A 26535-nucleotide genomic window follows, 5' to 3' on the forward strand; every position below is an offset into this window, starting at 1 on the left:
GCCTTCGTGGCGCTGCGCGGCGAGCGGGGCCGCTACGTGGCCGTGCCGGCTTGCGAGCACGTGTTCGTGTGGGATACAAGGAAAGGAGAGAAGGTGGGACCCGGGATGCGGTGGTGGGGCAGGGCTGGGGTGCGGCGTGCGGGGCTTTTAGGCCGCCTGAAGCGAAGCGGTTTGTGCTACTGGGCGGCTTTTGCAGGGAAGCGACACCTCCACAGTCTCTCCCCCTCTTGGGAAGGGTGAGCACAGCGTGAGGTTTGGTTATGATGCGAGTCTGCAGCTCCAGCTTCGTCCTGGCCCATCATGCTGTTGTCTTCCAGTTCCCCAAGCTGGTCACTGGACGAAAAGGATTCCTGCATAGTGTTACCTCTTGAGTAGTCCAAAATACAGTGCAATTTTTGATGCTTACAAGAAAGTCTTGATTATTACAAGAAAGTAATCGGTTATTTCTGTTTAAGGGATTTATAAGGTTTATATTTGTTGAAATCCAACAGGTAGCACCACCACACATAGAACAGAGGAGGCTATGGATGATTTGGATAATAGATATCTGGAATGCAGCAATTCTCACCTTCGTTTTCTTTTGGTAGTAATTTGTAGCCATCCGTTGTTAGAGGGAGGGATTGGTGGTCCTGCTGCTCTGCTCTTACTGTGAGAGTAATTTGTTTTATCTTGACTTGGTCCTGCAATGGCTGAATCTCACGGTGGATCCCTTGACATTTGCCTCAGGACCTCAGTTGTGGAAGAGCAATTGCTGTCACAATAACTGGAAAGCTGCTTCCTGTTTAGCTGGCTGTGTGAATGTTTTTGGACAAATCAGGAATGTCACAGAGTTTGTGGTTTGGCTTGGAACTTGGCATTCCACGTAAAAGTTGTTTCCTCTAGGGAGGTTGTGAGTTGTAACTTTAAGAACTTTGCCACACACTGCCTCCTGTGCGATTCAGAAATCACTGTAAGTACTACTGTCCATACAAACTGAAATCTGGTTTTGTTTCACAGCCCCTGGAGTGCTGACTGCTGGTATGCTGTTTTGGAGATGTTTGTATCATTCTCAAGTTCTTGTGCAGTCTGTGGAAAAGCAGCTCTGTCCTATACCCGAGAAAAGCCAGGCAAGAGTCAGGAAGAAACTTTCCAGCTTTACTCTCAAACCGTGTTTCTTGCTCTCTGGCACTTAATATATGGGGGCAGAAATTTCAGGTTGTGAGTTCCAGGGCTCATTCTACACCAGTTTCCTGTGTGATTATGAGAAATTGCTTCCCTTCTAGCTGCTGTTTGCCTTTGAAAATGGGGTTAATGACACTGTTTTTTGGTACAGGAAGTTGAAAAATGAACTTATGGAGTGGCAGAAGTGCTCAGCTGGAAGTTCAGGAGAAGAGTAGACTATATTCTTTCTGCTGTGCAAGTGTCTGACTCTGACATGTCATTTATCAACATTATACATGTTTTGTCTCCTAAAAATTGCAGGTTCTTATCCTTAAGGGTCTCAAGCAGGAAGTCAGTTACCTCTGCCCCTCTCCAGATGGGTTGCACCTGGCTGTTGGGTATGAAGATGGAGCAATCCGTGTCTTCAGCCTCCTAAGTGGAGAATCCACTATCACTTTCAATGGACACAGGGCTGCAGTTACAGCCCTGCAGTATGACCACCTGGGTGGCAGGCTGGTGTCTGGCTCAAAGGTGAGGCTTTCATATCTGGACCATGGCCCTTTCACAGAGATGCCCCATGGGGAAGGCTGACCTGCACTAAAATGTTCAGTATTTTAAGTGTGGCCTCTGCCCATAGCCAGAGGTTGGCAGTGAGAGGAGCTGAGGACAGTGATGGAGCTGGGGAGCCCAGGGCTGGGTGAGCAGTAGGGTACTGGTAGAGCTGTTGAAGTGAAGAATCTTGTGAGATCAGGAATAGGAAGTGTTTCAGGCTGGGACAGCAGTACATTTATCAGTCTGACTGCACCTTTGGGGGAAGCAATGTCATGTGCATTAATAATCCTTGAGATTCAGAGTGAGAAAGTGTGCTCTTAGGTAATCTTTTCAGTCTTATGGCAGAAGTTTTGCAGAGACAAGGGCCAGTCCCATGGAGACACTCTCTCTGTTCCAGGATACAGAAGTCATCGTGTGGGATGTCATCAATGAGAGTGGCCTGTACCGGCTGAGGGGACACAAGGATGTCATCACTCAAGTCCTTTTCTTGAAGGAGAAGAACCTGTTGGTCACCTGGTGAGCCAGACAAAGAATAATTGTTGATCAGGAAAGCAGGCATGGTTGTACTTGCAATTTAGACATCCTGTGTGCTACAGCCATTCGTATTTTCCTTCTTGTCTCATGATACCTCAGACCCACCAGCATCTTTGAATGTGATTTTGTCACATCCACATATTTTTTGAGTCTGGTGCCTGAATCCAAGTCTTAGAGCAACTGAAATGGCCATGCTGAAGAAAGTGTTTGGAAAAGGATTTAACTTCTTGGTACATCCATCAACTTAAAATTATTGTAACAAAGAATAGTGATAATGTGTTTATTATGTGTGTAACCATTTTGGGGTTTTTTGTTGTTCATCTTGAAGAATTGAGCAGCCTTACCTTCGGTATGAGTAATTCACACAGCAGTGTGACAGAAAAATTGCTTCCTTGTAAGCTGTAAATACATGAATTAAAAGATGATAGGGTTTTTTTAGTTGATTTTTAGTTATTCAACTAAATGAGCTGCAAGTTGACTGAGTCCCTTTAATAGTAAATGGTTGACAGGAGATACTCTTGCTGAAATATCAGTCAGTAATTTTTTACTTTTTAATATTCCATTTACTATCTTAACAGAAAAGTGCATGCAATCAGTTCAGTTTAGAAATAAAACAAGTTTCTTTGGCTTTTTTTTTTTTCCTCAGATGAAAAAAGTAGTATTTTGGTTTGGTAGATGACATCCATTTCTTAATGCAATTTCAAATATTTGCCAGGTCAGCTTCAGTGACTTGATAGATATCTTTTTGCAGTATTGCTGTACTTTGTTTTTGTTTGGCTTGCAAAATTCAGTGTTTGAGCAGCTGCTCTGTGATATGTTCTGACGTGTTTTAGATTTTTTTGCATTTCTACCACTTAGAAAAGTGGTGAGCTCTGGAGTTTTTCGTCATGTCTGAGTTTTTCTTTTTGTTCCAGTGCCAAAGACACACTGGTGAAATGGTGGGATCTGGACACCCAGCACTGTTTCAAAACTCTGGTTGGACACCGAGCTGAGGTAAGGGGATGTGTGGGAGCTGTTGGGGTGGAGGGACTCGGGATGTCATGGCCCAGGCTGTGCTTTTCTTGCTCTCAGGATTTGTAAGCTGGCACCATCATACATTTTTTTACCTATCATTAGGCTTTAGGAATGAGCAAATGAGAAACTTTCAAACATTCCAAGAGCTGTCATCGGATGCAGTGGGTGACAATTCCCATACACATGTCCCCAGAGGAGGTCCCAGCTAGATCCAGTCTCTGTTTGGCTGCTGTTTAAATAAGTCAATTAAAGATGCTGGGCTTTTGTTATGATAGTTAAAGGAGTCAATTCCTCACATTGTGCCTTTGGACAGGTCTGGGGGATGGCTTTGCTGTCCAACGAGAAGCGTCTGATCACTGGGAGTGCTGACAGTGAGCTGCGGGTGTGGGATCTTGCATACATCCAGGAGGTAGGACATTCCCTCTGTAACCCCTCAGAGCCCCCTGCCCAGCTGCTTGTCTTTGAACTGAGATGAAACTGGAACATGTTCAAATCTGATGATGGATGTTCTGGAAAACAGCCAGAGCAATAGTCTGGAAAACAGATAGCAATAGTCTTTGCTATCTGAGGAGTCCAGAAGCTGCTCGTGGGATGGGCTTTGCTGTTTCCCGTGTTTTGAGCTTTCAGGTGAAGCTGTGAGCACTTCCTGAACAAGATTTCCACAGTGTGTCAGATCTTCCTGCCTTCTGACTTAACAGCTAGAGAAGACAGTCTTGTGGGTGGATGATAATCATGGGAGCACATGGAGTGCTTGGTGCCTACAGGAATGCTGTAGGACACTCCAGTGTATGCTAACCAGTTGTACCTCCAGGGAAATGAAGTGTGAGATAGAAACCACAGCTCTTGAGGTTTAAGGTACTCCTTTTGTTGTTTTGTTTTTTTTTCCTGTGAGCAGGTAAAAGATCCTGATGAACCAGAATCCAAAAAAAGCAAAGGGTCTTCTTCACCTGGAGCAGAAGAAAACACTGAAGAGGATGAGACCTTAGAGTTGGATGAGCATCCTGAGGAAGTAAGATCAGTTTTCCATGCTGTCTGTGAGATGCTGTATCTAACCCCATTTGCATGGTTTATATCCTGAGTGTGATATTCAGCCTGTTTGGGAAACTCTGACAATTCTTGTCTTGCTCCATAACACCTTCCTCAGCAGCAGTTGCTGCCTCATCTACCTGCAAAACATCAGAGATATGTGTGCCAAAACACCCACAGATTTTTGCTCCACTGACAGTTTTTCTTTTCATTCTATTTGAGAAGGACTAGCAAATGTATAAATACTGCTAATAGAGCTGTTTCATCAAACAACACAGAAATAAAATAGTTACTAGCTGGTTGGCAGCTGCTGAGTTCAGTGCTGATGCTCAGCTTTGCCGAAACGGAGAGGTCAGAGTTGCACTGTAATGAAATGTGGTGTGAGATTGGATTGCAGAAAGCCATTCCCACTTCTGCTGCTGCTGGAGACTTCACTGAATCTGTCTTTCTGGTAGAACTTTCTGGGGTACTGCTCAGATCTCAGACTGCTTGTAGTTGTGGTAGATTATTAATTAATTTTCCAGCTTCCTCTCTGGAAGATTTCTCTCCCTTCAATGCCCTGTTTAAGAGTCTCTGTTCTCACCATCTCTGCCTCTTTTGACTGAGCTTTGCTGTCTCTTAAATGGCAATGGTTTGCCAATGAAGTTGTTATTCTTCCACTGAGACTGCCAATGATTATTTTCAGCTTAAAGGCAACAAAACACAAGGAGATAAGTTTGTAGCTCACACAGATTCTTGTTTTGTCCCCTTATTATCCTTACTAGCTGTTCTACCAGGACCCTGTAGGTTCATTTCCCCCTCTCCTTGGCTTCTCTTGTCATCAGATTTCTGAGTTTGCTTGAGAAGATCACTTGACCATTCAGACCCAAGTTTGTTCCTCTTTCCCCGTAGCGCATCGTTAAGTGCAGCAAAGTTGGATCCATCATGCGGGAAGGGAGAGACCGGGTGGTGACTCTTGGCACAGACCGGATGGGCAAGTTTTTGGCTTGCCATGTGAGTAATGGGGGGCTCTGCTACTGAGTTCTAGACGAGGTTGGTAGAGACCTTGGGTACTTTCTGTAAGGGCCAGCCAGGGCTTTGCATACCTTTGAATTTGTTTGCTCTGACTCTAGGGAACAGATGCTGTTCTAGAAGTGTTCTCTGTCCTTTCTGAAGAGGAAATCCAAAAGAAATTGGAAAAGAAAATGAAGAAAGCAAGGAAAAAAGCCAAGTAAGTAATTTTTTGGATGCTCTCTGTATCCAGAAGACTCTAGAAAAGCTCTTAGGTTAGAAAAGCTCTTCAGTAGCATTACACAGTGGTTGAACTCCAAGCTTCTGGCCATTCTCTTTGTGCTAGTTGTTGTATTTTGTCGTTGCTTTCCCTGTGCATCCTTGATGCTTGTCTCAGCAGCACTGCTCCCAGAGACTAAGGAAATACCTTTCTGAGTCTTTCCCCTGGGGGAAAAAAAATAAAAGCTAAAGTGTGCAAAGAAATGGACATAGACTGGGTTTTTCAGAGCTGCTCAACTCTACCTGACATTGGTGTTTATACTGCTTGGTGCATCAAAGTAAGTCCTTGGTAGGCAATGCAGGAATGAGAGTTTCATCTGAGAAGTCACAGTGAGTCTGATACCTCATTTCCTGTTTTACAGCAGGCAGAGATACAGGTGAGGGCTTTCTTAATGTTTACTCTGTGTTAAGTGTCTCACTGCATATCCTGGCACTTAACAGGTGCCTCAGAACAGCCCTTAGGTGTGTTTTGGCTCCAGGGTAGAAACTAAAGCACAGGGCATGTAAATCTGGAAGTGCATTTTAGCAATGGCTGAGAGCTTTTGGTGAGTGATAGGAGATGAGCAGAAACTGATCTTGCTCTCAAACACAGCTTCTGTTGCCTGTTTTGTATCCATCTTTGTAATGTGCCTTGTGTTTTGGCTCCAGAGGAGGTTGCCTTTCTTAGGACAGTTTGTGTCTTTAGTAGTCTGCATACTGGCATGAACTTCGCTGTGCGCCCTATTCTTAAATGTTGTTAGCATGGCTGGATAAGAGGGAAGTTGTTTTCAGCAGGCTGAGTGGTTTCCTTGTGTTTTCTCTGTCACTGTGTTAGTTTGTGTTGGCTGTGCTGGGTCATTTGACTCTCCTCCCTTATCTGACATTTCCAGACAGAACTCTGAAGAGGAGCCTGAAAGGAGTGTGGAGCTGAGCCTGCAGGAGGAGATTCAGCGGGTCACTAATGTCAAAGCTTCTTCTAAAATCAAGTGAGTGGAAAGTCTGTTGTAGAGTCTGATCAGTGATTATGCAGCTACCTGGGGAGAGCTCTGCATGGCTCAGTGCAGGCAGAGGTGGAAGAAGTTTCCCCCTCAGCACATGTTTAGCGTGGAGCTGGGGAGAGGCCTACCATGATCTCCAGTCCATTTGCACCTCTGTGGCTCAGTGTGCCCTTGCTTGTTGGATGTGCTCTGTCTATATTCCTCTGTCTCAGTTGTTCTTGATATTTGATCCCTCCTACACTTTGTCTTGTTGTCCCTGTGTACAGCTCTGATTTTGTCTAATCAAACAGGTCATTTGACTTGATTCTCTCTCCAAAAGGAGAGCTGAAGATGGTGCTGCTGCTCCAGAACAATGTCATTGAGTTGTACAACCTGGACCTGTCAGCACAAGTCCCTCAGGCTGTCCGTGTGTCCAGGATAACCATTGGAGGCCATCGCAGTGATGTCAGGACGTTGGCTTTTAGCTCTGACAACATTGCCATTCTCTCAGCAGCTGCAGAGTCCGTGAAGATTTGGAACAGGTATGCAGTCCAGTTGTGTCAGTATCCCAGAATTCAGGGATGCTGTGTTAAGAAAAGCAGTGATAAGAAAGAGGGGACAATGGAAAGAGATAAAACAATGAATGAAGTAAAGGAAGTAAATAGAAAATTATTTTTCTTCTTTTGTTATTGGGGAAACTGAGGAGCTATAGATCTAAAATTTCAACACAAGGTCTAAACACAAAGGTCATACAGTACAGACTGTGTTCTGCTATGGGTTTTTTTCTGTTTTTTCCTTTTTAATAAGAGATATTAACTGTTACCCTAAACAAGCTGCTGCCTGTTCTTTAGGGCACCTGTGGGTTTCTTCACATCTTATCTGAAGGATCTAGTGTTAGACTGAGTAGGCTATTGCATTGATCTAGAGTGTTGTGTGTTGATGTAGAGTGTTGTCCCTGTGTTTCTCAAGTGGTGCTGATTTCAAGCTTAATTTCCTCTGAGCACTATCTTATAGTCCTCCCTCCATCCAGAATTGCTCTTTGAAATTAGGAGCTCTGTTCTCATTCACAACAGCAATAGGTCATGATGGTGGACAACATACTGGCATGCTTTTCTGGAAATGTTGTTAGAAGTAAGGCTGGATAGTGTTTGGGTCAATAGGATGGTGGTGGCTTATCTTCTGATCCCTGCTGAAAGACAGCTGTAGGTAGAGGCCACACTGGAGAATGTCTCACTGAGCAGACCAGATTCTGAGTGTGGTAAGAGGTTTTGGGCTCTGTCCACAGGTTGACCTTGCAGTGCATCCGGACGATGGAGTGTGAGTACGCGCTCTGCTCGCTCTTCGTCCCCGGAGATCGGCAGGTCATCGTTGGGACCAAGGTAAGGAGTGGCCGTCTGACCCCAGACTGTCCAGGTGTGGGAATGTGTTAGGAAAATGTCATTAAGGCAGCCTCACAGAAAATGTGTTGCCTCTCCTGATCTGGAGCACTGCTGCGTTCCCAGAGACATTATGGAGCTCTTGTGTCTGGAGCTGGACAGCAGTGGAGAGCTTTGGGAAGGCCTGATGGAGATCAGGAGTTTGGCCATCTGTGTGTAACAGCCACCTAATGAAGCTGGCTGCTGGGGACATGGGTGGCAGGTGGCTCTTCTGCCAGGAGCTATCATGAGTTGTGAGCAGAGGCTGATTCTTCCTCTGTGATGTCTTTTTCCCCAGACAGGGAAGCTGCAGCTGTATGACCTGGCTTCTGGCAGTCTGATAGAGACACTTGATGCTCACGACGGGGCAGTGTGGTCCATTGCTCTTTCACCAGACCAGGTGACCCAGCCATCCTTTTAAGTATCATCTGTTGCACATCTTTTCATGTAATTCCTTCCTATAGTACAGTATTTGCACCACTGATAGAAGCCTGGGAACCCCTCATCTTGGGAGTGTCTAAGAACTTTCTAGTGGAATCAAAACCATAGCAAGAAATAATCTGCCTGATATTCATCCACCCTACAGATTAAAACATAAGGCATAGATTTTGCCCTTGTTCTTAATGTAAAATGTTGGACTGTTCTTCCTTCAGAAGGCTCTGCTTGTAGGGTGGTGGTAAAGTGTGTGTGATCCAGTAACAGTGAGAGTCTCAAGTTGCCCACAAAACAAAAGCATATTGTTACTTGCAGCTGAGATGACTGCTTTCAATCCCAAAGTGTCAGTCCAGGTTTTGTTTTACATTGGGGTCTTTGTCTTAGACCTCCAAAATAAGCTAGAGCTTTTGAACCAGAGCAAGTGCTCCTGGTGGTGTCCACTTAAACATTAATGCTGTAGGAATGTGGGACATTTCAAAAACCTCCTGTATGTTGGCAATTCCTTGCTATAGACTTTCTCTGGGTGATAGCAGCTAGTTTCACAACTAGTTCAAACTTCTGTTTCTCCCTACAGCATGGCTTTGTGACAGGAGGTGCTGATAAATGTGTCAAGTTCTGGGAGTTTGAGCTTGTGAAGGATGAGAGCAATGTTCAGAAAAGGTGAGAAGATTAACCTTGTGCAGGTTCCATTGTCACTGTTGGGTGCTTTGGCCTTTGCTGTGCGCTGCAAGAACTGCCCATGACATCTGTGTGGAACACATGGAGAGGAATGTGGGCTCAGTGCAGTTTTGTGAAGACCTGAGCTTAGCTGGAGAAGGGCATTTGCCTCATTCTGATCCCTTTTTGTGTGTGAATTTAGTGTCTAATCAGGCTGGGCCTGCAGATCGTTACTGTAAATGCAGCAGTGACGTTCATCAGCCATCAGAGCCTGCTGATCTCCAGTTCTGTCATAGTGAGGAATGAGGTGCTGCATGTTAGAATTCACTTGCTTTCCCAGGGTGCAGTGTGGGGCTTGTATCCATATCTTTTCCTAGCTTGTTTGTTTGGGATAACAGTTATTTGTTCCTCTCATTGCCAGGCTTTCCATGAAACACGTGCGCGTTTTACAGCTGGATGAAGACGTGCTGTGTGTGCGGTACAGCCCCAACCAGAAGCTGCTGGCTGTCTCCTTACTGGATTGCACAGTGAAGGTGTTCTATGTTGACACACTCAAGGTGCGTGACCGAGCAGGCTGTGAGGCTGTGCAGGAAGGGATGTAACTGTAACCTGCAAGATCAGGAATACAAAGGAAAAGTGTCTGTTTATTGTGGAGCACCAGTAAGAGCCAGAGACACCATGCATCCTGCTTCAGGGGCCTGTTTGCTGGCAAACCTGACAGAACCATGGCTGTTCCACACTGGGAACTGGAAGATCCATTTTTCATTTAAAAAGTGTTACGAGCCTGCAGGTGGCAAGGTTCATTCTAAACCCTGCAGACGTGGTGGTACTCCAGATCTGTCAGGCACTGTAAGGGTGGGGATGAATGTGTCTCACATGGTGTTAAATAGGGCATGGCAGAAGCAAAGCCTGTGGGAGGAGAACCTTCCTTGTGAGCAGTGTGTGGTGGGTTTGTGAGCTGTGTATTAGCATGGGAATGTTAGGGAGTGACACAAGACAGACTGGTGCTGACAGTTATATGGAGAGAAACAGAAATAAACTCCATAGGCAGTGGTGATTGGCACCAGAGTTAGCTAGAGAGCAAACAGAGCTGGCTCAGCTTGCTTGGGTACTTCCACCTTCTTCTCAGTTCTGCCCTCATGAACCTGCTGCTAACAGTGTTCAGGGCAAGAATGAAAGTGGGGCAGTGCTAGAAAAACAGCTCCTGAGGCAGAGCAGAAGTAGTAGCCTAGAGCTTGAGATTTTTCACACCTCTCTACACAGCATGTCTAACTAAGCCACTGTTCTTCTGCTTCAGTTTTTCCTCTCCAAAGTGTCAGTCCAGGTTTTGTTTTACATTGGGGTCTTTGTCTTAGACCTCCAAAATAAGCTAGAGCTTTTGAAATTGTTGTTGTTGCTCAGTCAATGCATGCTCTAACCAGAGCAAGTGCTCCTGGTGGTGTCCACTTAAACATTAATGCTGTAGGAATGTGGGACATTTCAAAAACCTCCTGTATGTTGGCAATTCCTTGCTATAGACTTTCTCTGGGTGATAGCAGCTAGTTTCACAACTAGTTCAAACTTCTTTTTTTCCCTACAGCATGGCTTTGTGACAGGAGGTGCTGATAAATGTGTCAAGTTCTGGGAGTTTGAGCTTGTGAAGGATGAGAGCAATGTTCAGAAAAGGTGAGAAGATTAACCTTGTGCAGGTTCCATTGTCACTGTTGGGTGCTTTGGCCTTTGCTGTGCGCTGCAAGAACTGCCCATGACATCTGTGTGGAACACATGGAGAGGAATGTGGGCTCAGTGCAGTTTTGTGAAGACCTGAGCTTAGCTGGAGAAGGGCATTTGCCTCATTCTGATCCCTTTTTGTGTGTGAATTTAGTGTCTAATCAGGCTGGGCCTGCAGATCGTTACTGTAAATGCAGCAGTGACGTTCATCAGCCATCAGAGCCTGCTGATCTCCAGTTCTGTCATAGTGAGGAATGAGGTGCTGCATGTTAGAATTCACTTGCTTTCCCAGGGTGCAGTGTGGGGCTTGTATCCATATCTTTTCCTAGCTTGTTTGTTTGGGATAACAGTTATTTGTTCCTCTCATTGCCAGGCTTTCCATGAAACACGTGCGCGTTTTACAGCTGGATGAAGACGTGCTGTGTGTGCGGTACAGCCCCAACCAGAAGCTGCTGGCTGTCTCCTTACTGGATTGCACAGTGAAGGTGTTCTATGTTGACACACTCAAGGTGCGTGACCGAGCAGGCTGTGAGGCTGTGCAGGAAGGGATGTAACTGTAACCTGCAAGATCAGGAATACAAAGGAAAAGTGTCTGTTTATTGTGGAGCACCAGTAAGAGCCAGAGACACCATGCATCCTGCTTCAGGGGCCTGTTTGCTGGCAAACCTGACAGAACCATGGCTGTTCCACACTGGGAACTGGAAGATCCATTTTTCATTTAAAAAGTGTTACGAGCCTGCAGGTGGCAAGGTTCATTCTAAACCCTGCAGACGTGGTGGTACTCCAGATCTGTCAGGCACTGTAAGGGTGGGGATGAATGTGTCTCACATGGTGTTAAATAGGGCATGGCAGAAGCAAAGCCTGTGGGAGGAGAACCTTCCTTGTGAGCAGTGTGTGGTGGGTTTGTGAGCTGTGTATTAGCATGGGAATGTTAGGGAGTGACACAAGACAGACTGGTGCTGACAGTTATATGGAGAGAAACAGAAATAAACTCCATAGGCAGTGGTGATTGGCACCAGAGTTAGCTAGAGAGCAAACAGAGCTGGCTCAGCTTGCTTGGGTACTTCCACCTTCTTCTCAGTTCTGCCCTCATGAACCTGCTGCTAACAGTGTTCAGGGCAAGAATGAAAGTGGGGCAGTGCTAGAAAAACAGCTCCTGAGGCAGAGCAGAAGTAGTAGCCTAGAGCTTGAGATTTTTCACACCTCTCTACACAGCATGTCTAACTAAGCCACTGTTCTTCTGCTTCAGTTTTTCCTCTCTTTGTATGGACACAAGCTGCCAGTGCTGTGTATGGACATCTGCTATGTAAGTATTGTTAGGCCTCTGTTATGTGGGGCTCTGGGGGATGTGGATGAGTGTGAGAACCTCTGCTGGCATCAAGGCCTCTAGGATAATGCTTTCTTGTCACCTCCTTGCCCCTGACTTAACAGTTTCTGGGTGGGACAGAGCAAGCCCCTTCTTAATCTGCAGTCCTGTGCTCACTGGAAGGGGTATCAGAGTTGGGGTCATGACAGAACTGACCTGGGGCATTTGGTGAGCGAGTGGAAAACAAAATGCTGTAATGGTTTCTTACACTCATTGTAAGAGGTAGAGCCTGCTTTCTGCTAAAGTTCCTGTGTGAGAGGAGCCTGAATTGTTAGCAGGAGCAGAGGGCAGGTGCTGAGAGGGAGCAGCCTCTTCATGCCTGTTCATTCTTGGGCTGCATCTCGCTCTGAGGTGTCTTTGGAATGAGGCTCATTAAAGCCAAGAATGTCAAGATATAACCAAATACCTGCAGAGGCTCAGAGGAGGGCCAGAGTGCTGTCAGTGGGCTGTGCCAGTACCAGAGCGTGGGCCACTGGTGAGGGGGTGGAGGGATGAGGAGGCCATATTTCATACCTGAGTAGGCCAGGTGTCTGCCTGCTCCGCTGTACAGAGTCACTGGGGCAGCAGCAGTTCCTCATGGGGCTGCCAGCCAGCTCCCCATGCCCTCCTCTCTCTTTGTTGCTCTCTAGGATGGGACTCTAATTGCGACTGGGTCTGCTGACAGGAATGTGAAGATTTGGGGCTTGGATTTTGGGGACTGTCACCGTTCTCTCTTTGCCCATGAAGACAGGTTAGTCAGATCCTGCAGCATCTCTGGGCTGTGGACTTGTCTCCAAGGGGTTGTGATCCAGCAATAATCCTTTTGTCCAGTATAGAGCAGGGGGAGTTCTGCAGTTTCCCTCAAGTGGGTAAATTTGAGCCTTTTTCTCTTCCAGTGTGATGTATCTGCAGTTTGTGCCCAAATCCCATCTCTTCTTCACAGCTGGGAAGGACAGCAAGATTAAGCAGTGGGATGCAGATAAATTTGAACATGTCCAGACACTGGAGGTAGGAAGTTTTGGAGTCTGTTGAAAGGAAGCATTATCCCTGCATGAGCAGCATTTTCCTCAGGGGTGGAAGTTGGGTGTGGTTAATGTCATATTTCTTCTGTCATCTATGCAGGGGCATCACCAGGAGGTGTGGTGCTTGGCACTCAGTCCCAATGGAGACTATGTGGTGTCAGCATCCCATGACAAGTCCCTGCGCCTCTGGGAAAGGACGAGGGAGCCACTTATTTTGGAAGAGGAGAGGGAGATGGTGAGAGTTGCATCTTTCCTACAAAAAATTACTTCCAGACTTGTTTTTGTCTGTCTTTAGTTGTGATTTTCTTACAGTCTTTGACATTCTCTTGTGCTCCTTTCAGCACAAGTGTGTTTGGGAAGCAGCTCAGCAGGTGGCTGATGTGGAGGGATGGAGAGCACTGCTCCTGTTAAATGCGTTTTGTCCCTTTTTCAACTGTGAGAGGTTCATTCTTTCTCAGTAGCAGGCCCCAGAGCTCAGGGATGCTGGAAAAAGCCCCTTCTATTCCATTTGAGCATGTATTGTGAGGAATCAGACTCAGAAGGACTTCAATAGGAAGGAAAGTCTGGAGGTCTCTGGTCCAACTCCTTGCTCACTGCAGGATAATCTTAAAGCTGTATCAGACTGCTTGGAGACTTACCTTGATACCTTGACATCTCCAAGGAGATTTTCCAGGCTGTCTGAGCACCTGTTCCAGTATTGAACCACCACTGGGGTTGACCAATGTTTATTTTACGTATCCAGTTGGAGATTGCCTTGGAACAATTTGTAACTCTTATCTTTTCACTGGATTCCTCAGAGAACCCTATCTCTGTCACCCCTTCGTAAGGTAGTTCTCAAACCATGGTGTGGGGGAAGGAGGCAGAAATGCAGAAGCAGGAGTGAATGAGAAACCTGCAATGGGTGTTTGGGGTGTTTTTATCCCAGCCTGTTTGCAAGAGCCAACCCACAAGCTGTACCTTGATGCCCTGTGTTTTGTAAAAGGAGAGACAGAGATAGCTCTTTTCCAGATTCCAGAAAAGTTTGTTTTGGGTCAAGTTTGAATAGCAAGGTGGGCATGAATACACGAGTAGTGAGTTACACATAACATAATTGGCACTTTTTCATGTGAGAGATGGCAGACCAGAGACTCTTTCCTTTTGCAACCAAGGACAACCCTAGGACTTCTCTAGATTTGTTCCCTCTGTGTTGTGTGACTGGTGAAAGGTGTGGTGCTGAACTGTGGTGTCTATCTCAGCTTGGTGGGATTCTGAAGGGCTATTCCTGCATCCAGAGCACAGACCTGGATTTCTTTCTCTTTGGGAGATTCTTGAGTTCGGTCCCCGGGTGGGGACCAGGGACAAATGGGTGTTTTGCCACTGGCATTGTTGGTCTCTGCTGACTGGTCCTGGTTTTGCAATGGGCTGCATGAAGCCCTCCAGGCTGCCTTGCTCAAACAGTCTGGAAGAGACTTGCACCCTTGTCTTGCTCACCCCTGTTAATATGTTGTGTTCTCATCCTCTGTAGCAACGAGAAGCTGAATATGAAGAGAGTGTAGCAAAGGAAGAGCAGCCTGTGGTGAGTTGCACTGTCTGAATGTGTGTCGTTCTGACTGTACAAACCCTGGAAAAACTATTTCTGTAAGAGGCATAGCAGAGTTATCAGAGAGGATGGATCCTTTTCTTGCTTTGAGGAGGTCCAGGTGGGAAGGTGCTGCTGATCTGTGGCTGCTCCATGATGCAGTTGGCTCTGTTACTGTGGAAGGATGGAACTGCAGCTCTGTATTTTGTATTTTGTAGGTGGCTGGAGAGAAGCAAGGAGAGACAGGGCTGGCAGGAAGGAAGACCATTGAAACCATCAAAGCGGTAAGGCGGTGTTGCTCTGCCAGCGTGGCCTTACCAGTATCTTAAGGGGGGCTGTCATGGGGTCACAGCTTCAGTTTGAAGAGTAACCTGTGCTGTCACATAAGGGCAGATTGCCTCTGCCTGCAGGAGCAGTCTGTCCTGCTCCATGGTCAGCAGGGAGGGTTTTGACTCTGGACAGTCACACACCAGGAATTCTTTCCTCCTGAGAGGAATGAGATGTGGGGTTCCTGTAGCTGCAGCTGCCTGTCACAAGTGGGACAGGCAGAGCTGTTCTTGCCCTGTGGGGTTTGCATCCCAAAGGAGCACAGGGCAGCTGGGATGTTCTCAAGGCATCAGGCTTCTCCCTGAAAGGATGTGCAGTCTGGTGGGCATATGTGGAAGGTGGAAATCTATTGTGGTGCTTGAGATGGGAGATTGTAGTAGGAAGGTGTGGGGGTGGGTAGTTCCATGGCTGCAGATTCAACAGTTTGGTGCTTTTCAGAGGAAATCTTTAATCTGTATAATCAAAATGGCCTGGCCGTGGCTTGTGCCTCAAAGGGGGCACTGCTTGCTGGGGCTGGTGGTCAAAGCAACAACTGAAGTTGCAGCAGAGAGCACCCAGGGCAGTGGGGGGATGTGGATGGTGTGTGACATCTTCAGGACACTACCTGTGTGCTCAGGGTGGTGGTGCAGTCTGGAGTAGAGGTTATCAGGGGATGTACCATGTGATGCTTTGTGTCAGCACCTCTGCTTCCACCTCCATCTGTCCAGATGAGCCTTGGCCTGGCTTGTCTGGTGTCACTCATGTGCTGTTCTTGCGCTGCACAGGCTGAGAGGATCATGGAAGCCATCGAGCTGTACAGAGAAGAGATGGCAAAACTAAAGGAACACAATGCCATATGCAAAGCTGCCGGAAAAGAGGTAAAAGACTGAGGAACGTAGCAATCCTGAGGTGTGCTGCGTGTATCCTTCCAGCTTAGGTGGAAAGGCTTAGCATGCAGATAAAGTCAGGACAGCTGGAAACAGCAGACATTTGCTCAATTCTTTTGGAGAACCAAATGGCACCATGCTCTGGGGCATAATTAGGGGTGTGTTCTTTCCAGTGATCTTTATGCTTAAAGTCGTAGCAGGATGTAGTCCCTGGAAGAGCGTGCTGCTGCAAGTTCACCCTAAAGCCTCATCTTTGCCTTCATCTCAACACTCCCTGCTAAATAAGGGGCTGTGATAGAAGTGGGAAAAGCGACAAGAAGTGGAAGGAAATTCATCCATGTTTGAGTTAGTCATATATGAGAATGAGATTATCTGGTGGCTGCACATGAGGCCTTCTGCAACATTCTGGGGAGGTTGGAGGTGTGGGAATTGCAGGCAGACACTCAATAAAAGCTCTCTTCTACTCTGGGTAAAAGTTTGCTCTGAATATGTATTTATACACACATACACACCTGCCTCATTCTAACCCATTCTGTGTCTCCAGGTTCCCTTTCCTGTCAATCCCATCCTCCGTGCCTATGGAAATATTACAGTAAGTGGAATGACCAGGCCACAGGCTGTAGTCCGTTCTCAGCTGCAGTGGGGCTGGTTGATTTGCTGGCTGAGCCAACATACTGGGTTGCTGTGGGGAAGGACTGCTTGGTTCAACCTTCTTTGCTTGTGCAAAGTGAATATAATTTGGGGTTTTCATGTTGATGGGGTCTTTTTTGTTATTTATTTTATTTTTTAGTATCATGCATGTGTGTTACAAAAGTTTAACCCTGTCAGGGTTAAACAACCCTGAATAAGCCATGACCTTATGATGTTCCTTATCATGAACCAGAGGTTTACAGTATTCTCCAAGATATGGGAAAGCTAGTTCAAACTTTTTCCAGGTTTATTTATGTGGTGTTGCTACACCAGTTACTGATTCTGTTACTATTCCTGCAGAGTTTACATTGAGAAATTCGGAATGGTATTCTCAATGCCCAGGTATTGCAGGCTAGAGCTTATTCACTCATGTCATACTACTACGCAACAGGTTTCACTAAATTCTGAGAATTTTGGCATATTACAAAACACACAGAAGGATGCATGGATTTCATTGATAAATAAAAATCCACTACTCTGAGTAGATTAGTTTTTGTTTTCCTGGTTTATTCCAATGTGCGCTCGCAGACTGTGTTTTCTAAGCATCTTGAGGAAGATCCTTCTTTTTTCACTCACTCGTCTTCATGCCATCATACAATGGGTTGGATGGGACCTTAAAGATCATCTAGTTCCAACCCCTCTGCCCTGGGCTGGAACACCTCCCACTAGACCAGGCTGCTCGAAGCTGTGTATCAGTGCCAGATGAAACAGCCTTTGTCTTCCTTCTAATTACCTGTAACCACCTTGCAAGAGCCCTTCTGTCCCTTCATCCATGATTATAGGTCTGTTTAATTATAAGTTGGATAGACTGAACAGAAGTGAATAAAATCCTGTGACTTAGTAGCTAGAAACATTTTTCTTTCCCAATTCCCAGCTCTGGTCTGCATCTGCCAAATGGTTTCAGCAGGTAAACAGAAGTAGCAGGAATTAAGTCTTTAGGAGATGAGTTTGTGTAAGATTTTATATATATGGTTTGTGTCACCAAGCTTTTTATCCAGTTTGTACAAGATTCATTGACATGAATTGAGATGATTTAGCTGGTTGAGTATAGATTAGATTTTTCACAATATACTTCACCAGTGTAGAGTACCCTGAGAAGGCTGAGGGAGAGCTTCTCAGAGTGGCAGCTGATTGAAGCTGAAGGGTTTCCTCTTTGTTATATTCAGCTTGATGCATCTGTCTCGCTGGATGTGACGGTGTGTTTTTAACTCTGTGAACTGGACCTTAGGGCATGTTGGTCCTGCAATGGTTCTTGTTAAGCAGGGCTGGTGTCTTTCCTCCGTTGCAGCCTTCTGCGTACGTGCTGGAAGTTTTCAAGAAGGTCAGGTCGAGGTGAGTCCCAAGAGCTTTATTGCTGAATAGATTTGTGACTGAGTGTTGGATTTCTAGGCCCAGGACTGGCTGGGGCCCTTGAATGGTCTCTCATATGAGGTATGGGCAGTGCTAGAGAGTCTGGAGTCACTGTTCCCGGCAGCCTTTTTTGGAACATGCATGGAATTGGGGAATGGGAAGTGTTCCTTCCACAGGGAGTGTGGGCTGAAGCTTGTGGATGTGGGTTGGCTGCTTGGAGATGCGCACGTATGTGGAGAGCAGTTTGGGGATGCTGAGGAGGGAAGGCTGTGTGCCTGCTCCCTGTGCCACAAGATGCCTGGGCTGTGCATCTGGTGCAGGTGTGGGCAGTCATGGACCATCTGTGAGGAATGCTTAGCACAGCTCAGTACCAGAACCTACCTATGTGGATGTGTTTCCTGCTCATCTGTAGCAGGGCAATGGCTGAGACTAATGCTTGTGTCCCTTTGCTTTTTCCCTTAGTGAGCTGGAAGAATCTCTCCTGGTGCTGCCCTTCTCCTATGTCCCTGATCTGCTCAGACTCTTCAATGAATATATTCAGCTGGGCTCAGATGTTGAGCTCCTGTGCCGAGCTCTCCTCTTCCTGCTCAAGTGAGTCCTTTATCTGCCCAGACAGTATTTCAGTATTTCTTCTGAGTCTCTGGGCCTGAAGCTCTGGGGGAAGCATCCTTGAGAATAAACGTGTGGTCTCTGCAGGAGATGAGGAATCTCTGCAGCCCAGTGTGTGGGAATGAACTGATTGGATGCAGAGTGCTGACACGCCCAGATGGGGTTGCTGGTCCTGGTGGCCCCAGTCTCACTGGAGTGAAAGATCTCACATTGAGTCTGACGAGGCACTGTTGGTGGCACAGAGTCACCAGAGAGCCTGTGTCCTCAGAAAGACCTTCCCCTTGAACCACTGCTAAACTTCAGAAAACAGCTTTTCCAGATAAATTTGTCCATGCCTGTTACAGTGCTGGTCTGGGGAAGACTAATTAAAAGAAAAAGTATTTCCAGAGCATACAGAGGCTCAGGAGAGCGGCTTTGTGATGTTTCTGAGAAAATGCTGCAATACATCGCTGCCTGCTTTGTTCCCAGGATACATTTTGGGCAGATCACAAGCAACCAGACGCTGGTGACAGTGATTGAAAATCTGAAGAAAACCACCATCTCCAGAGTCAGTGAGGCCCGGGTGAGTGTTGCATCCTCCCCTGTTCCAGGATCTAGAATAATGGGATGAGACAATGTTTGTGAGCATGAATTGTCTGTGGTGTCCAGTGGGGAAGTTGGTTGTGGGTCTGAGCCCATTTAAACCATCCTCTTTTGCACTAGGCTGCCTTTTCTTTATGTTCCTCCTCATGTGAGAGTACCCAGTGGTGAGCTTACACTTGTGCTCCCTGCCTCACTTGCGCTTGGTTTTCTGATAGGTGTGTTTAGATCTTGACTCACTAGTTTCTAAATATGTGGGAGGTAAAGTAACTCCCTGCTTCTCTTGGGCTTTTCTGTGGCTGCTACCTCAGTGCAGACTGTGCATTTTCCCAGAGGAAGCTTCAGGTGCCTGCCAGCAACTTGTCTTTCAGAAAATACAGTGCATTATAGCTGCTCTTAAGAGAGGACTGTAGGGAACTGAGTGCAGGACTGACTGTTCTCCTGCTCAGATGAAGTTTACATTTAAGCTAACGTTGCTTTCTTTAAATATGTGGATTGTCTTGTTTTCATCATCTCAGTAGAGAGTGGCCAGTGCAGAACTCTCTGCCCCCTAACAAGCTTGGGATGTGCCTCACAGTGTGGTGCTGGTCTGTCTTTGCAGGATGTGCTGGGATTCAACATGGCAGGGCTCCAGTTCCTGAAGAGGGAGATTGAGGCGAAGGATGAGGTGACATTTTTTGCTGATGCTACTGAACGTTTTGAGGAGAAGAAGAGGAAGAGGAAGAAGAAAGAGAAGATGGTTCTTGCATTGCTCTAGCATTTGCTGCCCAAGACCCAGAGCACCTGGCTGGACTCATGTAACCTCACTGCTGACCATGGAAGTGTTCTTGTGGCTGAACATCTGTGATGATGTCCAGTGGCTGGGATGAAGTCTGTCCCCTCCCCATGTGGTATAACCCAGCATGTGAACCCAACTCAGAATGGTTGTCTCTGAGATGGATTCTCTGTAGTCTGCTGCAGATGGATGCATTTGGACTCTTTCTCAGGTGGATGTCAAAGGCTCTTCCTCCAGTGGAATACCTGTTAGAAATGGAGTTGATTTATCCTGAGATCAGCTCCTTCTGGCAGCATTGATTCAATGGAATCCAGCACATGAACTGCTGGTGAGACCATGCCCTGTCCAGGGAAGCCAGCTGGCAAGATTTTTCATGGTTTTGGCACCTGCTGGTGGTTTGTGGCCTCGGGAAAAACCTCTGTGACTTCTGCTGAAGTGTGAGGGCTTGATTTACAGCCACTCCCTCTTTAGTGGGACAGGGAGAAACATGGCTGCACTCTATTAAAGGCATATTTATATTTGTTTTATGAGACAATTTTGTTCATAGTGTTTTGTCCTGGTATTTCTTTTGTAAATCCTCAGCTGCCTTGGCCTGTGTGTCAGTTTTCAAAGGATTTCTTACAGAGAATAAAATCAGTGGGAGCAAATGAAAGGGCTGCCATCCCAGACTGTGTTTTTCTGGAGAGCTAGCAGACCAAGTGTGAGAAGCCTGGATTGTTTGCCTTGATACTTGCTCCAGGCTTTAGAAATGGCACTGATTTTTTGCATAGTTGTACTTGTGCTGTATCAGATAAAATGATTTATTTTCACAGTGAGGGCAGTGGGGCAGAATAAAGTGAACAAGTCTCTGCTGCTGTTGTTATTAATTTACAGCACACGCTGTGTTTTTTTACCAGTAGTTACAGGTTTGGGGTATGTGGTGGGGGCTACTTCCAGGTACTTTGCTGAGTGTTGGGCCTGACGTAGGTACTCAAAGCTGAACTTCTAACTTGAGTTTCTTATGGGTTTTTAGTTGCATCCCAGTTGTGGCTGACTGCTGTCTTTGACTTAGGTTGTCTATTACCAGCAGTTATGCAAAAGGCCAACAGTTCAGTTGGTCAGTCTCTAGGCAGCACCTCAGGTGTAACAACCATGCCTCCACTGTTTGTAAGTAACTTTGTCAGGGGATGATTGTTCACTTGCCTCTTCAGAGTCTGGGTAATTTACACATTGTGCTCCATTTCCAGGTGGGGCTCAGACTGTAGAAATGGCAGCCTTCATACAGCTCTGCCAGTTGTTTCCAGGTGCGCCTATAATTTTGTATTTGTCCAGATATGGATGAAACTTGTGATCAAACAGCTGCACTCAAACATGTCTGTATCCTGACTTATGCTGTTCTATTTAATTTTATTCCGTTCTTTTCCTTTACTACTCCCAAAATAGACCCTCATAAGAGGGGTTATGATGGGGAAGAGGAGGCACTGTAGGGTGATAGGTTTTGTTGGTAAAGTCAGCTGACATCTGTTATCCACATCAGCTGCTGCTGAAATGGGCCAGCCCGCTGGAAAAACAAATGTTACAGATGGAGAGGTGGCTTGTGACACCAAAGTGCACCCTCAGCTGAGGTGACTGAGGAGAGATATGCCAAAACCAGGTACCAAAGGGGGAAGGCTGACTGTGCCTCTGTTTATCCTAATAAAAGGAAATAGGTGTTATGGATGCTGTGTAATGAGCTGCTTGCTGTTTGATCATCACCTGGGAGGCCTGGGAGAAAAAAACATGGCCATGGGCACATGAACTCAGGGACTGATGAGAAGGATGTAAATGGTGGTATAGAAGAGTGGCTTGGGAGGCAGAGTCATCTTATAATGATGACAGGTATCCTCTGATCCAAGTTGGAAGAGGTGGAATTCCTTGACCTTTGTCTTGTTTGCTGTCACTGGTATTAGGGAAGAATCCTTGGAGAAAAGGTCTTTCAGGCGTGGGAAAGTTGTTCTCTCTCCCTAGCTGCTGACAGGCTGCCCCATTGAAGTTTCCCCCGGTTCTCAGATTTGTATCACTTGTGACTGGTCTGTACTAATGCAGTACTCGGGTGGCTACTGAGAGAGCCCAGCATATGCTTCACATGGAAGAGCTCTGTCCTGTGCCAACAATCCACCCATAGGAATTTTGATTTCCTTGGGACATCAGTTTGCCCATTCTTGGGGTGCAATTCCCTGGATTTACAAACATGAGCAGGAAAGCACTTGCAAGTACAGGGCAAGCTTAAATCTGTGTTGTTAGAATATGTATCTCACCTAACAGTGTGGATGGGAGGGTTCAGAACTGGCATTCGTATTTCACACTGGTGAAAGCTACTATTAATGCCCAGTCATGGGATTCCCAGTCACTGTGAAGTGTTGAGAGAACAAGTCATCTGCATACATCAAGGAAAATTCCCCATCTCTCTCAGGATGTCACATGTTGGAAAAAGAATGAAGTATGGGAAAGCACCTTGCTAGAAATGAATTCATAAACCTGAAGCAGAGCTGTGCTTGGATACACAAATACGATGGCTCAAAAAGAGCCTGTGATCTTTCTTTTAGTCATTGCTGTAGGTAGGAACAAGGAGGGGGAAAAGACCACCTCTAAGTGGCTCAGTCTTCCACTATGAAGAGCGATGAGCAGATGAGCATTTGAAGGTGCTCATGTGTGATTGTGAACAAGAGGGTGTAAGAATCCCTCTCTGTCAAGTGTAACTTCGTGTACTCACAACCCCCATCTGGTGTTCGCAGCTAATCACAGGTAGGTGAACACACAGAAAGTTAAGCCTGTGATGGTGAAAGCAAACAGAAACTTAGGAATTAGAAAATCAGAACAGGTCAGCAGCTCCTGAAGAATCACAGCTGACTGCATTGAAACCTGGTGCATTCCCAGTACCCGAAAAAGATTTCAGGTGCCTCAGCACAGGTTATTAGAAACCTAATCTCTTTTAAAAACAAACTTCTTGGGAACCATTCAGCACTGCTCTGTAGTAGGGTTGAAATACAGTAATTTTTCCACTGTTTGCATTTCAGACAGCCAAAGCAGGAGATTGTGCAACTTTTGAACCACCTTTCCCATTAATAGGGAACAGGCAAAGTATTTATTCTCATTTAATCTGATTAAATAAATGAAAAAAATACATTGGGATGTTTCCATAAGGTTGGACTAAAATGTAGGTATTTCAGTGTTGCTGGTCCTCATGTTGATCTTCTTGGGGTCTAACCTGTAGTGGAAGAGGACAGAAAATTAACACGAATGGAAAGAAGACAAAAACAAGAAACCCCAGCTCTACCTTTGCACAGTTGTTGAAGCAAACCCAATAATTACATCCAGATTCGTTGTAAGTGTTGTGTGAGCACTGTGATTGCTACGGACTGGCTTCAGTAGATTTGGCCTTTTGCTGTTGGAAGGGAACAAGATGAGACAGAGTTCTTACATGGGCTTCAAGTAGATTAAGAGTTTGCTTTTATTGCACAAACAGAATGGCATAAAAATCATAACCTCAGATTCAGGATGGATGGTCTACTTAGGAATACTGAAGACTTTCATGGGCAGCTTCCTGTGCGGTGTTTAATTATGAGTATATTAAGAGAATCTTTTTGAAATGTTTTAAATATTAATGCAAAATAACTGCAGAAATCTAAATGAGATAGGACTAAGTTTGGTCAGGTGGTTCTTGATTAGTGATTTTTGCTTGTTGGTCTCTACTAGGAGATGTGGCAAATTTCTGATCAAGTGTAATATTGCAGGGAAGTTTCTAGTCTCAGTGGAGACAATCATTGGCTCTGGTGATAACCACCTGGGAAAGGTGATAGGAACTTAGAAAGTTGTCACGGTGCCTCTGCAGTGACTTGACTGTTTCTCTTCTGGATGGCTGAACAAGACTATTTAACCAGTTACAGGATTTAACCTAGGAGTGTCAGTGTTTCCTGTTTCGGGAGACTAAACCAACCAATCCAGAGTTCCTTGACATGTCTGAGATGGATATGGTTTTGAGTCTAGGAGATTTTGAGGGGAGGAATGTTCAAAAAGGCATAGGTACAGTTGTTTAGGTAGCACGGGATAGCTGCAGCCAGCTTCAGTAGGAATTATCAATCAATTCACAAAAGGACACGGTCAGAAGAGAAGGGAGGTTTGGCTGTGGTGACAGCAGCTATGATTAGCTGGATTAGCCATGTCAGAGGAGAATACCGTGTAGTTAATTTCCTTCCCTTGGTGCTTGTCATGGAAGATAACCCTGATCAGAATTTCTCTTTGAACTGGGGGTGTCTCACTAAAATGTGAACTGACTGGGTGAGTATTTCTCTTCTGTTTCAACACGAAGTGAGAGAAGTTTGTTTAAACTTCCTTCATGATGAACTCCAGGTTGTAAATCCCTAAGCTGGAAGGCATTAAACTGGTTGTTTCTCTAGACTGTAATTGTGTGTTACTCTGGGAGTAAAATTCCACACTGGAAAAGGTAAGAAGATATTTAATCAGGGAAAAAAGCGATACTTGATGTACTAGGATGGCAGTCCTAGAGCAGATGCAGCAGTCAGAGGTATACTGGGCAGTCCTAGAGCAGATGCAGCAGTCAGAGGTACATGGCTGTGAAGTTTTTGAGAGCTGACTGATGTGGTTGCTTTACTTTTTCTCCAGAGGAGAGGAAATGAGATACAGCTGGGATTTCTTTGCTGATTGGTTAGATAAGATGGCAGGCCTACAGATGTTTAAGTTGAAAGGATGAAAAGATGATGTCAGTGTTACACATAAGCAAACAGGGACTGTTGAGCTGAGAAGAGACATCCATAGGGTTCCTGTTTATGAACTGTCACCATTGATTGTATTGTAGAGTGCCTGAGCTCATGGGGGTGACGTGAACACCAGCCTAATGTTAAACATGTTGACTGGTGGTTTGTGAGGAATTCCCAGTAAGGCTTTCTTGTTGTCAGGGAAGACTTAACCATTCTAAGACACTCTTAGAAAGCATCCAAAGGAGGGCTATGAAGATTAAAAGTCTGGAGAGGAAGCCGTGTGAGGAGGGGCTGAGGTCACTTGGTTTGTTCAGCCTGGAGGTGACTGAGGGGAGACCTCACTGCAGTCTGCAGCTTCCTCATGAGGGGAAGAGGAGAGGCAGGCACTGATGTCTTCTCTGTGGTGACCACTGACAGGACTCGAGGGAATGGCCTGAAGTTGTGTCAGAGAAGAGTAAGGTTGGATATCAAGAAAGGTTCCTCACCCAGAGGTTGGTGGGGAATGGAACAGGCTCCCCAGGGAAATGGTCACAGCACCAAGCCTGACAGAGCTCAAGAAGTGTTTGGACAACGCTCTCAGGCACATGGTATGATTCATGGGGCTGTCCTGTGCAGGGCCAGGAGTTGGACCTGATCCTTGTGAGTCCCTTCCAACTCAGGATATTCTGTGATTGTTCATGTAGACTGATTCTGTAAGGCTACAGAAATGTGCTGAATGAAACTGTGTGCAGAGGGTTGTGTGTATTTGAACTTGTCACATTAAGGCTGCCCTATCTGTAAGACTCCTGGCCCTTGTTAGACTTGCTGTCAATGTCAATGGGTCACCAGTAAGATTTGGTTTTAGAAAGTGGAAAATGTTAAAGAGAGGCTGATTTATTAGAGCTTAACTGTAATAAATCCAGCTGCCAGGAGGCTCAAGGACTTGTTTAATGTGGAGACAGTAAGTGAAGGATTTGGGACAGAACTGAGGCGTCTGCTCTGCTGTGAGTGCCTCTGCTAAGCTGAGCAGTTGCAATAATCTGCAGTTCTCTTGTAGTGCTTTGGTTAATGACATCCAGTGTTTCCCTTCTCCTGTCACAGTTACCAAGTCAGTGTGACAGATGCATCATTTGCATGAGGTTTGTTCAGGATGCTGCTGATGAAGCAAAGAGGAGGTAAAACAACTACTTTAATTTACAGCTGGTGTGACTGCATCCAGTACTTACACTAACTTCAAGGCTTTCGTGGGAGTGTGATCCGTAACCGTGGCTTGGGGCTTGTGGGAACTGCCTGGACTGCTGCTGCCATCCCCCCCTGGGGGTATCCTTCTGGGCGGCACTCATAAACATCACTGGCTAACACAGGTGCAATGTCATGGTAAGGATCTAACCGTTTTGGTACATTTCTTTAACTAAAATAACATCTGTGGAGGGAGGAATGAAATAAGGTTGTGAAACATCTTGAAGCTGTTCTATTGCCCTCAGCTCAAAGATTAAAGGAACAGGTAAATGTGGGGGAAGGGCACATGTTTTGGAGGCTGGTCTGCAACTGTGTCTGAGGACTGGGTGAGTGGGAACAGAACAGCAGCTGGTTTTGCTGCTATGCCACCCATCCTGTCTAGCTCAGCTCTGCAATTATAGGCATGAAAGGTTTCTTTGGATCAATGCAAAGTAAATTTAGGGAGTTTCAATGTCACAGCCAGGGCATATAAAGGCTCAGTGGAATCACTGTTATCTATTACTCTGGTCAGGCTCAGAGCACCCTGAAACTCTCCTTTCTTTGGTAAGGGTGGTCCTTACTCTGAATGAAGCTTTTGGCATGTTTGGATGTAGCTTGCCTTGCTATTTCTTTTACAGGTTTCCAGAGGATCCTTTCTCACAGACTTCTAAGTGTAAATTTGATTGAATGTCAAAGAGAACTTCACCCTTCTAATCTTGCCCTTAAAAATGAGCCTGTAATTTTATCTAAAAAAATCATTGTAGTTTCTGGAG

At 45.9% G+C, this 26535-nt stretch overlaps 2 protein-coding genes across 2 annotated transcripts in view; one reads left to right on the forward strand and one right to left on the reverse strand.

The window, feature by feature from the left end:
- Window positions 1–3: 3 nt before the first annotated feature.
- WDR3 (WD repeat domain 3) lies at window positions 4–20680 on the forward strand (the record flags this gene model as incomplete). The annotated part of the gene is made up of 26 exons (XM_017731653.1): window positions 4–93; window positions 1462–1671; window positions 2090–2208; window positions 3141–3219; window positions 3554–3649; window positions 4136–4249; window positions 5158–5259; window positions 5379–5476; window positions 6405–6500; window positions 6803–7033; window positions 7777–7870; window positions 8205–8306; window positions 8916–9001; window positions 9420–9555; window positions 11958–12014; window positions 12704–12804; window positions 12950–13061; window positions 13176–13310; window positions 14580–14630; window positions 14852–14917; window positions 15725–15817; window positions 16371–16418; window positions 17805–17848; window positions 18329–18457; window positions 18944–19037; window positions 19656–20680. Coding segments are annotated over 26 exons (2739 nt in total), but the record flags the coding sequence as incomplete, so codon positions are not given.
- Window positions 20681–22887: 2207 nt separating this feature from the next.
- The window catches only part of SPAG17 (sperm associated antigen 17), a 184886-nt gene continuing 181238 nt past the window's right edge, over window positions 22888–26535 (reverse strand). The window contains exons 47-48 of the mRNA XM_017731654.1: window positions 25771–25908; window positions 22888–23055 (exon numbers count right to left, since the gene is read on the reverse strand). Coding sequence (XP_017587143.1) covers window positions 25778–25908 — 131 coding nt within the window. The 3' untranslated portion in view covers window positions 22888–23055; window positions 25771–25777. The remainder of the gene's footprint in view (window positions 23056–25770; window positions 25909–26535) is intronic.

Source organism: Corvus brachyrhynchos, unplaced genomic scaffold (assembly GCF_000691975.1).
Source record: "Corvus brachyrhynchos isolate BGI_N302 unplaced genomic scaffold, ASM69197v1 scaffold3, whole genome shotgun sequence".
Lineage (NCBI taxonomy): Eukaryota > Metazoa > Chordata > Aves > Passeriformes > Corvidae > Corvus > Corvus brachyrhynchos.